Source organism: Dipodomys merriami, unplaced genomic scaffold (assembly GCF_024711535.1).
Source record: "Dipodomys merriami isolate MVZ:Mamm:240054 unplaced genomic scaffold, mDipMer1.0.p SCAF_31, whole genome shotgun sequence".
Taxonomy (NCBI): domain Eukaryota; kingdom Metazoa; phylum Chordata; class Mammalia; order Rodentia; family Heteromyidae; genus Dipodomys; species Dipodomys merriami.
In genome coordinates this window covers 8,662,600-8,677,959 of record NW_027204604.1, presented here as the reverse complement: position 1 = coordinate 8,677,959, position 15,360 = coordinate 8,662,600, and the positions used below count along the sequence as shown (strand labels likewise).

The window sequence follows — 15,360 nt, the reverse complement described above, 5'->3', positions numbered from 1 at the left end:
GAGAATTTATATTCCCTTAGCATGGATTAGTGAAGTGGGGGGAAGTTATGGAGGCTGAAAAATTCATAAAGTTACACAGCAATCGATGGAGAAACAGCTATCAAACCCACACCCCACTTCCGGGCACCAGTGTATCCTTATTAAGCACTGCTGCAGTTGGCTTCTGGAACCTACAAGAACATTCTCTCCCATCTGAAGGATGATAGGTCCCTAGTCACTGAGCCATCAACTTTGGAATTCCTTCCTGGCCTCTCAAGCCTGCGTGCTTCACTTTGTCTGGTCTCTACCCTGGCCTGCAGGTGAATACCACCTGAGTGCATCCACTGGCTTCCCTTACGAGTAAGAGATGCCTGGAAGGTCAGAACCCTCGCACCAGCAATCCAGTTTTTACTTTAATCATTTTCCCATTGGTAGTCTAAGGGCAAAAACAACTGCATCAAGTCTGGTAGCTTTATGCAACACTTTAGAGTAGAAGTTATAGAAACCCTTGTAGCCACGAGGCAAAATGTGCCCTAGTTCAAATGCAGCCTCAAATTCCCTCATGGTTACTTCTTCATATACAGGAATAAGAATGGAATGATGTTTGGGAAGACAGGATTTTTGTGTGTGTGTGTGTCTGATGTAGGAATTTGACCAGGCCTTCATGGTTGCAGTGCTGTTCTGATTGAGCCTGACTGAGCAAGGGGACATGGCAGGGTAGGAAGAGTCTGTCTTTTGGGGTGAGAAGGGTTTTTCTTTTCAAATGTTGGTATTGTGGTTTGAACTCAGGGCCTTGCATGCTCTTGCTTAGGTTTCTCTGCTCAAACTGGCCCTCTCTACAAGTTGAGCCACAGCTCCATTTCTGGCTTTTTGGTCCCAGAGATTTGTCTTCCTGGGCTAGCTGTGAACCTCGACCCTCAGATATTAGCTTCCAGGGCTAGGATTATAGGAGTGAGACATCAGTGCCTTTTCTTTCTTTGGCTTGGACTTGAACTCCTAGCCTCCTACTCTGACTCTTTTACTCAAGGGAGGCCCTCTACCACATGAGCCACACCTCCACTTGGGAGAAGTTCTGCCACTATCCAGATATGTGATTTTGAATGAATGATATACTTCTCCACACACCGTTTCCCCAACTCTGAAGAGAATCGCAGCCATCATTTTTAGGGGAGTGGTGCACACAGTCTGAAGCATGGTGCATCAGAGAAAAGCTGTCATGATGAAGAGCAGCATGAGAACATTGGCTTGTCTGCTCATGAGCCTGGCCTGGCATAGAGTCCTCACTAGCTGTGGAGACCTATGACCTTCCTGCAGTCCACTTTGTGCCTCTGCAGTTTCTAGCAGTTTCCAGGACAGGCTGGGGCTACACTGGGACAGGATGCCTTCTGCTTCTCCACCGGGACTCACTCATCCCTGTGACAGCTAGTCGTCACTAAGCAAATGCTCATTTGTGTTTGGGACTGTGGCATTGTTCTCCCTATACTCACAATTCTTACTCCCCTGAGTTGTGTTCTTTCTTTTTCCTGTCCATACATTGAAACCCTAACTCCTAGTACCTCAAAATGCGGCCTTATTTGGAGAGGGTCTTTATGCAGGTGATCTGCTCACCGACGCTATTAGAGTAGGTCTTAATCTCATTTGATTAGTATCATTATTAAAAAAAAAAAAAAGGCAAAGCCAGGGGCTGGTGGCTTGTAATCCTAGCTACTCAGAAGGCGGAGATCTGAGGATCACAGTTTGAAGCAGGCCTGGGTAGAAAAGTTCATGAGTCTCCAACCTTTAATTAGCCACCAAAAAACCAGAAATGGAGCTGTGGCTCAAGTGGTAGAGAGCCAGCTTTGAGCAAAAAAGCTAAGGGGAGAGCACCCAGGCTCTGAATCCAAGCACCAGTACTAGCCTGTGTATACACACACACACACACACACACACACACACACACACACACACACACACACACACACACACACACACACACACACGCATGCACGAGGCAAACAAATAGGGAAAATGTCATCTGACATGAAATCAGAGGTCAGGTGATGCCACCGCAAGCCAAACCCTGGGAACTAGGAGAGAAACGTGGCGCCCTGTCCACACATTGTTCTTTGACGTCCGCCCTGTCCACACATTGTTCTTAGACATCCAGCCTCCAAATCTTTGAGAAAAAAAAATTTTTTGTTTTGTGAAGTACCTTGTTTGTGGTGCTTTTTTTATGGTCATTCTAAGAAACTAACATTCATTAGAGCCCAGTTGAGTGAAGATCTTTTTCACATTCACTGCTGAGTCCCTTTGCCTTCTTGAAATTTCTTTCCTTGTGAACATATTCAGTCTTGCTTTCCCAATCTGGATCCAGCCTATTCATGGCTTCTTGGGACATATTTTACTCTAGGTCTTCCTTTCCAAGATAGGCTCCTAACAGACTCTCTGTTGAGGTCCCAGCAGGCTCTAAGGCCAGGCCTCTCCTGGGCTTTCCAGTCCTTTGCACATCTCCTATTCCTGGTGTTGAACAGGTGACACGTGCACAGATGCCCGGATGACAGTTGGAAATCTGAGCCGCGTGGGATACTCTCCATCCCTCCCCCTGAGACAACGTCATTATCACAACATGAGCTGGCTAAGAAGCAGACGGTAAGTCCTGAGGGGGTCCTAACCTGGGGTTTATGCAAACCAGAAAATTCAATAGGCTGTACAACTTGTCCTACATGAAGCTGCCATAAAGGATGGGTCTCTAGGGGTGGGCTTCGTTGCCATGGAGACAGTGGGGGGTAAGGAGGGGTTAAGGAAGAACACAGCTGTTCATCTAAATGCATGTGAGCCCATTCCTTTCCCTGCAGCAGAACTTCTCTGAGATCATCTCGTTTGCTTCTTGGCTCCTAGGCAGGACAATACCAACTCTGGCTTCCATTTAGGTCTAGGATTAGAAATTCAGCTGTCTCTGGCAGCCATCACAGGCCATCAGATTTTTATTGTCAGTGACTTCTGCTTACAAGTAGCACTGGGAGGATACACATTTTGAAGGCAAGGGAGCATGCATAAATAAGTATCAACTCCATAGAATTCCAGTGATTATGAAGTTCAAATAAAAGTTCTATGCCAGTGCAAAGGCATTAACAAGACAGTGGAAGTAAAGAAAATGGTTTGGGCAGGGCACAGGTGGCTCATGCTTGTGGCCAGGAAGTGGAGATCTGAGGCTTGAAATCTGAAGCCAGCTTGGGCAGACAAATCGGAGAGACTGATTAACCAGAAAACACCAGAAGTGGTAGTAGTAGACTATCAGTCTTGAGCAAAAAGGCCGAGAGTGTGAGACCCCGAGTTCAAGCCCTAGTACTGATACACACACACACAACACACACACACACACACACACACACACACACACACACACACACACACACACACACAAAGTAAACTTGCTTTTTTTTTTAAAAAAAAAACTTTTTTATTTTTTAAATTTTTGCTTATATGGTGCTGGGGAATCGAACCCAGGGCCTCATGCATGCAAGGCAAGCGCTCTACCACTGAGCCACCTTCCCAGCCCCTAAACTTGCTTTTTTTAATAAAAAAAACAAACAGAAATTATGCATTGGCCAAAAATAGAAATGAGTCTATCCCCTCCCTGGGGATATTCTAAAGGGAAGCATATGAAATTGACTCTCTCTATCATTGGTAATAATAACTTGGTTAAGGTAGGGCCTACTTGTTCACTGTGAAGCTTCTAATAAGTAGCTTATGGGAAGAAAGATTAAGACTATGTAAGTATTCTTTTTCTCATCATATTTCTATCCACTAATTTTAGCATCCATTGGCCATTTTTACTTGAAATAATTACTTTGGAAATCATAGATATTTCTATTTCCATCATTCTTTCTACTTTTATTAGTTGGGATTCTAGTTTGAGAAAGAGCCTTCTCTAATTATTTATACATTTGTTTCTTTTTACCAGTAAAGATCAGGGGTTGGAGGTATAGAGCGCCAGTTTGTAGAGTGTCAGCCAATGAATGAAAGCAAGCTTCAAATAACCAGCAAAGATCACAGATTCTGATCTTAGTCGATTGATTAAGACCAAAATTATCATTAGTATCTTGCTCAGGTGGCTCTAGGTTTGGCCATTTGGATCCCTTTCAATTTGGTTCCTATACCCTTTTGATACGCACCCTAATTTTTCTTTTAGTATTTCTTACCAAACATATGTAGCTCAAATTTAATCATGAGGAAGGATCAGACATATCTAAATTGAGAGAGACAATACAAAATAACAGCCCTATATTTTTCAACAGGCAGAAAAAGAAAGAGTGGTTTAAAGAACTAAGGAGATCAGATATAGAATGTCACAGGGATCCTGGATTAGATTCTGGATTTAATCTTGGATTCGATTCTAGATTGGCTTCTGGACCAGAGAAATGGATATCCCAGGAACAACCAGGAAAAAAAATGCTAATAAGGTATGGATATTAGATTTTTTCATTGTATCGATATTAATTGGTAATTGTAGTGTGGTTATATAAGATGCTAATTTTGAAAAAGCTAGGCGAAGAGAATAGGAAAGTTCTTTGTACTATTTCGGTACCTTTTTAAAAAAAATACAAGTTTGAAGTTGTTTCAAAGACAAAAAGGTAAACAGAAGATGATTATGACAGAGAAATGAGGGTCAGGTGAAGGAAGGGGACATAAACAGAAAGACAATGTGACAGATGATGGTAGATAGATCCTTCCAGTCTGTGTGTCCCCTCCCACATGTCCTGTCCCTGACATGTTGGGACACAGCGAGCACTGATCTCTTCTCAAAGATGCTCTTTCCCTTCTCAATAGCCTCCACATAAAAATCACCAACTGGAGGCTTGAGGCCTGTGACCCCTTGCTGATATGTTCACTGGGAAAATCAATTACAGCCTAATTACCTGGGGGGGTTAATTAGCCTCCTGTAACTTGGGTGTTCTCTGTGAACAGAGCAGCCTGGCAATCCCCGGTCAGTGAGCAGGGGCAGCCCAGGCAGAAGTTTCCCAGTGAGCAGCTTGCCTCGGGGCTGGGCCGAGGCTCCAGTCAGGCAGGGAGCAGAAAGACACTGCCTGGTGCAGTTCCCATGGTGGGGAGGGGAGGGAGGTGGTGGTGGACTCCAGTTCCTGCCTAATTTAAGCTCCCCGCACCACAGGTGCTGTCAGGGACTGTCAACTGCAGCCACAGAAGCATTAGAGAATGGTGCAAGTTCTCAGGCCAGCAGTTACAGAAATCACTAGGACTGGGGAGAAGGCACGGAGCCCTGAGAAGCTCTGGAAGCTAGCTGCCCAAACGCAGAGCCTGGGCCGCCTCATCAGCCCCAGGAGGCATTGGCTTCTGGTGGAATAAAGACACAGGGGGAAATTAGCAGGCATCACTGAGCGCATCTGAGAATAAAACGGGACTGAAGCAACCCACTCTCTGAGGGGCAGGGTCTACATCCTCACAACCCCTTCTACTCATGCAGGAGGATTGAGATGCACCATGTTATCTCTCAGAGCTCAGCCTTCTCCTGGAGATATACAACCATGTGGACAGGTGTATTTATCTTGTCTATACACGCTAGGAAAGGGCTAGACATTAAGGAAGGGCGAGCACCACTTTTTTCCTTCTGCTTTGTGTTACTTGAGCAAATCATAGAGAACTTGATAAGAAGAATTCATAATTAAATCTGACCTCAAATGCTGGCTCTGCCACTTAGCCCTTGAACTTGTGCACGTCACTCAATTTCCCTGCATTTCATTCTCATCATCTGTACAATGGAGGTGAGAACACTTCACCTCCCATGTTGTAAGGATTAAATGTAACCAAGCGGAGCACACAAAATAAATATTTGCTCCCTGTTCAAATAATCTGTCTAAAGATAAACACTATCTATTTGATCTTGAGGTTTTTGTTTCTCTTAAATTAATCTGAGGGTTTTTTTTTTTTTGTTTGACAGGACTGCAGAGGTACTCCAGAATTTCCCCAATGTTCTGTGACATAGGGAAAAAGCCAGGCTAGCTACTTGCTCTGGCTGACATGGTGCAGGTAGAAAGAGAGCGTACATCAACTCAGACAAGGAGCCTCTCTGTGCTTGCTTATGCAGACCACTGCACTACCTGCCCAAGCCTTTGTTTCTAGTCAGCAAGCAATGTGCAATTAGTTTCAAAGCGCGAGTGACAGTTGTTGAATAGGGAAGCCCTGAAGAGTGATGCGCACACAAAGCCACCCAAGTTAAGTACCACGATTCCTCTCGTAGGCCATTCAAACCCCACACAGCTGCATTTTTTCAGCCACATCATCTATTCATCCTCCCTTGGCAATTTTGGAAACATCATTCCCTCCCCCACCCAGTGTAATTAATCACCTATTTCTTCCTATTAAAAGGCACAAAACAAATTGAGATCAAGACTAAACCCTGGGAAAAACGGGAGGGTGGCTAACTATAAGTGTCTGTCTTTATCCCATCTGTTTTCAACTTTGCAACTTTTCAACTAATTACAACTTCCCCAAGTCACCTTTCTGCTGGGAAGAGCTAAACCTTGCTTTCTACATGTCTACTCACCATGGAAACAATCTCTTCTCCCAACCTGTTTCAGTCCACCTGGCAGGGTGACTGGGCCGGCTTTGCCTTGCTTGTTATGTGCATGTACCATGCAGACAGGCACACACATTCACGCATGGCCACCAGAACACACATAAGCTGTACTTTATGTCTGGACACAGTTATCAAGACACAAATGAGAGGGCTCCACACCTCCCATACGAGATGCACTAACTCCCAGCATTCATTCCCCCCTACGCCCCAGCTTCCCCATCTCTCCCATAACCCCCGTCATCTGCTTTCTAACTCTAGGATAGTTTTGGAACTCTAGGATGGTTTTGGAACTCACCTCTGTGATTTGGGGGTTGGAACATTTGACGTTGTGACTGGACCAGTCAAGCCAGGGGCTGGAGGGGCTGGTACAGTGCTGGTGGAGGGTGCATCTGCGCTCACCACTGCACCAGCCACACTCGAACTTGCGGTCAGCCTTGAGACAGAGGCCGCAGCTCTCCCGCTGGGCCGCACACTTGTAGAGGTGCACTGCAAAGAGAGGAGGGCGGGTCACGGTCGGCTGCTCATCCTAGGCCTGCCCTCTTCTTGGAGATCCCTGATCATAGATAGCACCCCTGATTCTCAGCATTGCAAAAATAACTGGCAGAAATGAATCATAAATGGAAGCTTTTTCTTAGCTCTTTCTAAGTTGTTGAGTGAAATCAGGGCTTGAGCTGTGGCTTCAAGACTTCCTAGCAATGTGACAAAGTATTTAACCTTGTTGATCTATCTCCAACACAGCGATGATCATTTTTTTTGGAGGTTTGAGTGAGATATTTATATAGTAAGTGCTCAGCACAGGGACCGTGACATATCTGATGCTCTATACATGCTTATTATCTTTTCTTTGAACTCAGCTTGTATTCTTCGGCTACTGTCTCTCAGGTGCTCACAGATGGCTCTCATTTCACGAGGCAAGGGGTTTGGTTCCTCATTACAGGTAAAAGGGAAGCTCAAAGAGAGATGTAATGACTCTCCCAGCTTATTAAGATTAACGTTCCAAACAGAAGTCCTCATGCTCCAGCTCTCGGTGCTGCTAGGTGCCAGAGCCCAGGAAGGAGCAAGCTCTTTCAAACAATGCAAAGAGCATGGATCTGAGAGAGGAGTCAGCTTGGACTTAAAGACAGGCTGGTGTCTGGCCAAGAGGAGGCCCTGCAGGTACGGAGAGAGGGTGACTCAGTCCTGTCCCCAGAGAGGATGAACTGGTTCCTTAACAGGTCACATATGCTTTTTCTCTGGATGATTTACAATGCCCTGGCAGCTAGTTGATAGAATTGTGGTGTGTGAATCTAGTCTAGTTTTTTGCCTGGCAGGGTTTTTTTTTTTTTTTTTGTCGGTCGTGGGGCTTGAACTCTGGGCCTGGGCGTTGTCCCTTAGCTCTTCAGCTCAAGGCGAGCGCTCTACCACTTGAGCTACAGCGCCACTTCCGTTTTTCTGGTGGTTTTATTGGAGATAGGAGTCTCACGGTCTCTCCTGCCCGGGCTGGCTTTGAACCGCGATCCTCAGATCTCAGCCTCCTGAGTAGCTAGGATTACAGGCGTGAGCCACCAGCGCCCGGCCCGGCAGGGTTTTGAACCCAGTTTCTGAAGAATTCTCCAGAGGTTGAATACAGCAGGCTCTCCCTATTCATGGATTCCGCATTCAAAGCATTTTTGAAAAAAAAAAAAAAGAATCTGCACTCCACTCGCATAGACTTTTACTCCTCATCATTACTGCTTGAACAATAAATTAAACTATCCATGTAGCATTTTCAGTGTATTACACATCATCAGCAATCTAGAGATGATTTGAAATATACAAGAGTATGTGTGCTGGTCTTTGTGTATGTGTGTGTGTGAGCTGGTCCTGGAGCATGAACTCAGGACCTGGGCACTGCCTCTGAGCTTTTGTGCTTAAGGCTAGTGCTCTGTTACTTGAGCCATGGTGCCACTTCTGACTTTTTGGTGGTCAATTGGAGATAATCTCATGGACTTTCTTGCCTGGCCTGGCTTCAAACTGTGATCCTCAGCCTCCTGAGAAGCTAGGATTACAGGTATAAGCCACCAGTGCCTGGCTTAGCACTACCTTATTTCATATAAGAAACTTGAGCATCCTTGGTTTTTGGTGTCTCAGTGGTCTTGGATATCAACCCACCATGTATATTGGGGGAATGACTGCAGTCAAAGATATTTCTTAACTCATCTGGTCACATTGACCTAAGCTTCCAGGACTGGGCAGTGTACCTCTGCTGGAGGTCAGTTACATGCCCAGGGGAGGCATAGACTTTATTCTTCTATAAGCTTTCTTCCTATTGCTCTAGACTGTCTAAAACCCCTCAGCCCCAGATGCATAGACTATATTTAAACAACCTCTTGTCTATGGCTTCTGAAGTTAGAGGGCAGGAAATGAGACCCTTAAAGAGAAGAGGTACTCAAGGAGCTTTTATAAATATGGACTACATGGTCCCTAGCCACGCGCTCACCCTGAGGACTGGGCAGTGAGCATCCTTTTCTGCACTGCACAGGTCAGGCCGCTGGATGAAGAAAAGGACTGAGTGCACGTAGCTCTGGTTTGTTGGGTTTGGGAACCTGAATCTTTTTTATTTTTTGCCAGTACTAGGCTTGAACTTAGGGCATCATGCTTTAATTTAGTTTTTTTTTTTTTTTTTTGTCAAGACTTTTTCTTTATCCCTTGAGTCACAACTCCACTTCTGGCTTTTTGCTGGCTAATTGGAGACTTTTTTTTTTGGCCTGGGCTGGCTTTGAACCATGATCCTCAGATCTCAGCCTTCTGAGTAGCTAGGATGACAGATGTGAGCCACTGGCACCTGGCTGTGAGCCCTTTGAAAGCTGTGGGTGCACTAAGTGATGCTCACCCGATGCATAGGCTCTGGGTGGGTGTGGGTGGGAAGACAAGGTCACACGGCCTGAGCAGCAAGGAGCACAGGAGATGTGCAGACAGTCTTGGGGTGTGGCTGTTTGTTCCCAGGCTCCAGGTGCAAAGGCAACCTCTGGGATCTAAGCCCTGTGTCTCCTATCTCCTAGTGATGAGGGGAAAAAAATCTCCTTTGAGAATGAGGAAGAAGGAGGAAATGAAAATCTCCCTGGCTCAAGCTCCTCTTTTCTAATTCAAGCAGCTTAGTTTTCATGGCAGGGTCTAAGACAAGAGTGGGCAGCTCCGGAGACACCAAAACACTTGCAGGCTCCTGCTGTGACCTTGCTCCCCATTTTGGTGCCTGGAGAGGTGCTCCATAGGTAGAAGCAGAGGCTGCCACTAACTCTACTTACTGGGATATGTGGCTCACAGGATACATGGGCTTGTGGATGGGGAAGGCTTGGGGTGGATTCTGTGGGAGGGAGTTCAAATCCCATAGTGTGGTTGTGCTTATTACCAGCTCTGCAATTTTTATCTTATTTTATTTTTTTTTTTTTTCATGCTTGTACTTGGGCTTGAACTCATGGCCTTGGGCTCATTTGGCTTTTTTGCTCAAGTCAGATGCACTACCACTTGAAATGATCTCAACTTCTGGCTTTTTTTTTTTTTTCCTGGTTGATTAGATTTAAGAGACTCATGGGCTTTTCTGCCCAGGCTGGCTTTGAACCTCAATCTTCAGATCTCTGCTCCCTAAGTAGCTAGGATTACAAGCATGGCCACTGGTACCTGATATCAGCCCCGTGCTTTGATCTTTGTTCAAATCCTGGCTTGCTATCTGACTTGTGGCCCATTTCTTAAGCTCTTGGGGGTCTTAGCTTCCTGGTCTATAAGGTGGCAATAATGACAGTGTACTTTTCTGAGTTGTGTCGATTAAGAAAACAATTTAGAAGTCATCAGTCCATTTGGATCACCCTTGAGGGTAGGGTGGAATCTGGGTCTGACACACCGGACAAAATCAACCTGTGTTTATATGCTAGTGAATAAAGGTTGCCTGCGTGAGATCCCCTTCCTGCCCCAGCCCTGCTCCCTTTCCTGAGCTCCAGCTGCTCCAGATGTGAGCCTGAGCTGTTGAGCTGGCCCCTCCCATCCCCCCCTCAGCCCCCCAGACCAGGAACACAGCCTAAAAGGCTTTCTTTGTGCAGTGACCATGACCAAGCCAAGGACAGGCGAATGACAGCCTGCATGAAAACAATATCTCCATTTCCAGAGAAACTGGCAGGACGTTCCTGCCTGCTGTTCTCCTAGGTCAGGTTCCACAGACACTTCAAAGTCACCAGGAGCCAAAGAATAGCATGGATGAGCAGGCAGCCGCTCGGCGGATGCTCTGGGTGTAATAAAACAGAGCTCCCGACAGGACTCCTTTGATGGCTCCAAATGTTGCTTTAGGAACCTGTGAAGAGTTCCGCTGACACAGGGAGTGTATTATTCAAGGCACAGCGGCTGGCCGGCTCTGATCGCTCCAGCCCCAGTCTTTTCTGGGGTCATGAAAAGATCAAACCTCTACCCGGAAGTAACTGCTTACCTTTCAGGTCCTGGGGGTTGTCAATGATGAAATTGCCATTCCACACCACAGCGAAATCCACAGCCAGATTGCTAATATCCATGCCGTCATACTGGTACTGCAGGGAGAGATGAGCAGCCCGTGGGTAGGGGGGCTGTCTGTCCCAGGGAGCCCGGGTGTAGAGCAGACCCTCACACTTCTGCATGAGGATACCCTGTGCCTGACTCCAGAACCAGTAACGCTACCAAGATCCACCTACACCAGTACTTTCCATGATCGGATCCAAGCTTTTACTTCTCCCAATGTCTCCTCTATTGCTGTCCTATGGGCATCTTCAGTTTGCCTGTCTCTGAATACTCTTGTCTGCATCTTGGTTGGTATCCTGTCTCCTACGAGATGTCACTACTGTCTTCCTTATCTCTCCCACCCTCCCCCCACCATGAAAGTCCGGCTGGGACCCACTGGACTTTCTCTCCTGTGGATCCCACAGAGGAACTGTAAGCTTCCACTCACTGTAGAAGAAGCCCTTCCAGTTGGGCGAGCTGCTACCACACCTCTGGGAAGGAGATTCCCCCAGCCCAGGTCCTGATCCTGCTCACTTAGCTCGGGAGGGCGGCCCACTGGCTGCACGCTTGCCCCCAGCTGTATTGAGGCCTTCCTCCTTTCTTCTGCTCCATTCCCCCCCCCCCCCCCTCAACCCGCCTTCCCCTGGCGCTTGGCGGCCTTCCACCGATTACAAATTCTATCAAGCGCCTGTGACCCCAGAATCTGACAGCTCCCTGATAAGAGGCCCAGATTCTCTTTATCTCTCCCAGGCGAATTAGCTTCCCTCAACACCTTTGTCACGTTTCCCCCATCTCCGAGCTGACCCCCCACAGTCAGAGACAGGTCGTTGGCAGATAAAAAGATCCTCTCTGGGCTAGAATTATAATTAAACACCTCGGTGCTTTCTGTCCACCATTCAGAGAGTGCTTTAACCCTTGCTGCTCCTGCCTCCTTCTTTCTTCTCCCCTCCTACCTCATCGCCCCTTCCCTTGTCTCCCCTTTCCTCTCTGTAAGGATAGACCTGCAGTTTCTTCATGTCTTTTATGGGGGACATGGTGTGGGGTGGAATTGTCTTACTTGCACTCAAGTTTCTCTAAAGGTAAAGACATGATCTTTAAACTTTAGACAGCACCCCAAGAACTAATCTTCTGCTGTTGAGCTGCTCTCAGAATTCATCTCCTTAATGGGTTCTCTCCTGGCTCAGGGCCCAGGGTACACATACACTTTGTCCCTCAGGTGTGTGAGGTTGGTCAGCCCATGGCCCTGGAAGTTTCTAGAAGCTGGCAGGTCAGGTTGAGGTTTGGCCAGAGGTGTATAAACAAACTGAGTTCCAACAGGACCCTGGCGTGAGGTCTCTTACCGAGCTGTTCTGGCACTGGACGCTAGAGCTGTTGAAGCGCAGGGCAGGGACTCGATGGATGGCCCCCTGGATGTTGAGCACGCACTCGTAGCCACGTTGGCCAGACTGGGGCTGAGGCAGGTTTCGAGCCTTCAGGGTGATGGGCTTCACCTCTCCGACTGGAATCAGGATCTCCTCCGTGGGCACCAGCTGGGGACAGTCCTGGGGGGAGGAAGCCGAGAGGGTCCATCGGGACTTAGCTCACAGCTTCTTACTTACTTGAGCCAGGGCAGGGGCAGGAGCTGGACGCCAGGCCAGACCCTCGCATACCCAGGAGAGCCAGCCACAAGAAAAGGCTTTACCTCATTTTAGGGTCACACACTGAGACAGCAGGGAAAGTGAAATCCCTCTTAGCTCCTGCCCACCTCATTCCACAGACGGTCCTGTACCTAGTGTGTATGTGTTACAATTTAGGAATTAATTTTCAAGCACCAGTATGGCACGCTGTGGATTTTATCTCCCGAGACAGCAGATGAAAGAGTTGCCGCGTGTCCCTGCCCCTGACTCCAGCACCCCCGCCTCTGGTTCCCTCGGGTTCCCAGCTCCGGCTCTCTGGTCCTTGCACTGTCCGAGGCCCGGGGCATGCCGTTATCAGCAGCTCCAGCTTCCCAGCTCCAGCTGAGCTGGGCTTTCCAGCAAGGGGGATCAAGCCCTCCCAGCAATGGTCTAAATACTTGCTCTGGCTTTTTATCTCATTCCATTACCAGGCCCTGCGTGAGTGCCATGTTGCTTTGGAAAACAAAACCCAAACAAGAAAGTCATGGTAGGGAGGGGCCGTGGGAAGGATCCGGAGAGAGGAAAGTGAGAAAGAGAAATTGATTTCTTTTTCAGTTCTATGTCTTAGATGCTGCTTCTCTACCAGAGATCCAATACTACCCCCAACAGGGCTCCAGGCCCCTCTTTCTGCCTTCCCTCCAGGAAGATCGGAGCTGGGTAGCCCCTGGCAGCAAGGCTGTGGAAGTCATCTCTGTGTGAAATCACTTCCCTTCTCCAGGGTCAGTAAGGAGTTCTTGCAGGTGGCTTCAGTTTCTCCATCCTCTTTTCCTTGACATTGGTTCCTGGAGGGACGCTTTGGTCTCCTGTTGCTACAAGGCCTAGAGAGGGTGCTACTGGCATTTGCTGCCTGAGAGCTGAGACAGGTAGGCTTCCTGCAAGGTGTGGATGGTCTCTGTTGAGGAAGGATGCCTCTTGATTGCCAGGAGAAATCTCTGTTAGGAGCCTTGTGAAATAGAGGTCTTTGCTGGGTATCTGGAGAGTCACTGCCTGGCTTTTTTTTTTTTTTTTTTTTTTTTTAAACCTTGTGATTCTCTCTGTACCGAACGTAGGGTTCCAAAGTACCACTCTCTTCTTGAATCTACCTCTGGGCCTTTGTATGTGGTTTAGCCCACAGAACTGCCTACTTCTTGTGGACTTGTTTTCTTTATCATGCTGTGAACGTCTTGAAGATTAGGAAGCATCAGATCCCCCCCCTATACACCTGGTCTTCATCTCAGTGTCTGAGGTATAGTGAGCATTTGGTCACTGTTTGTGGGAGGATTCAGTATAAAGAATAAAGCAATAACAGGATCTTCCAATTTATTTTTAGCTCCAGCTTGATAGATTTGTGAACGATGAGGTGAAGCTGTGCCTTTTGGAATCATCATGTGACTTGGAGGGAGTTTAAATCCCAACCCTGGGGCTGAAGATGGTCACGGCAGCTTGAACTACATGATCTCATCTATTTAGGAATCCTGAGAAGTTACAAAGAGCTGGAGCCAGGGGCAATGGCCTATGGAAATCTGTCTAGGAAGGCCAGGATGGACTCTAGGATCACTGGGAGCCGCCCCTTGCCTGTCAGTCATCAAGATGCACATGAGAACTCCAGGCAGATCCTTCCATGAGGAGGGACAGGATCCTAAGGCAGCCCCAGAACAGATGGGCCGTGTTCAGGAGCCAGTCACTCAAGCTGCCAACTCATAAACTTGCTCTTTACTGCACTTTTACTTTCATTCCCCGCGGGCACTCTTGACAGAGTCTTTCATATATTTATAGCCAAGGAAAAAAAAAAACCCCAAAACAAAAAAACAACCCGAACACCACTTTAGAGAAACCCAGGCATTGCATGGAAAAGGAGACGCTACTTTCTGTTAGTGGTTTTTTTTTTTAAAAAAAAAATCAATATTGAATCTAATTGATTAGAATTTTATATTTGCTGTGGTATAATAGTGTGTATGTGTGTGTGTATGTGTGTGTGTATGTGTGTGTGTGTGAGAGAGAGAGAGAAGAGAAATTTTCAGAATCTGAGCCAGTCAATGTATTATAAATGATGAGCTGTTGTTTCTCATCCCTTAATGAGCTCAGAGAATAAATTCAAATTTCAGTAGCAGGATCCTAAAGATGTGCTTTTAGAAATACGATGTCTCAGGTTAGTAAACAAGATGGTAGAATATTTTTAGCTTTGCTGACAAAAAGGGACAATTAGCCCTCCGTATCCATGGGTTATGCATCCATGATGGATTCAACCAACCAGGGACCAAAATTATTTGAAGAAAATAATAAAATGATTATATTTGTGCCGAACATGTACTGACTTTTCCCCGTGTCATTATCCCCATTATTCCCTAAACAAGAAAGCATAACAACAATTTAAATAGCATTTACATTGAATTAGGTATTATGGGTGATTCAGAGGTGATTTAAAATACATGAGAAAGGGCTGAAGTGTAGCTCAGTGGCAAAGCGCTTGCCTTGCAAGTGCAATGTCCTGGGTTCGATCCCCAGTACCAAAAAAGAAAAGACAAAAATAATATATGAGAGGATGTGTGTAGGTTCTATGCAAATATTGCTCTCATTTTATATAAGAGATTTGAGCATCTGGAAGATTTTACTGTTTTAAGGGCTTTGGAACCAAGCCATTATGGATATGGAAGGATGATTATATACACAACACACATTCTCACACATGTACATGTG

The 15,360-nt window shown here is 46.6% G+C and overlaps 1 protein-coding gene across 1 annotated transcript in view; it reads right to left on the bottom strand.

Moving 5' to 3' along the window:
* Plxna2 (plexin A2) overlaps positions 1-15,360 on the bottom strand; it is a 218,193-nt gene that overhangs the window by 48,030 nt on the left and 154,803 nt on the right. Inside the window, exons 10-12 of the mRNA XM_070041595.1 lie at positions 12,370-12,570; positions 10,986-11,082; positions 6,849-7,039 (exon numbers count right to left, since the gene is read on the bottom strand). Coding sequence (XP_069897696.1) covers positions 6,849-7,039; positions 10,986-11,082; positions 12,370-12,570 — 489 coding nt within the window. The remainder of the gene's footprint in view (positions 1-6,848; positions 7,040-10,985; positions 11,083-12,369; positions 12,571-15,360) is intronic.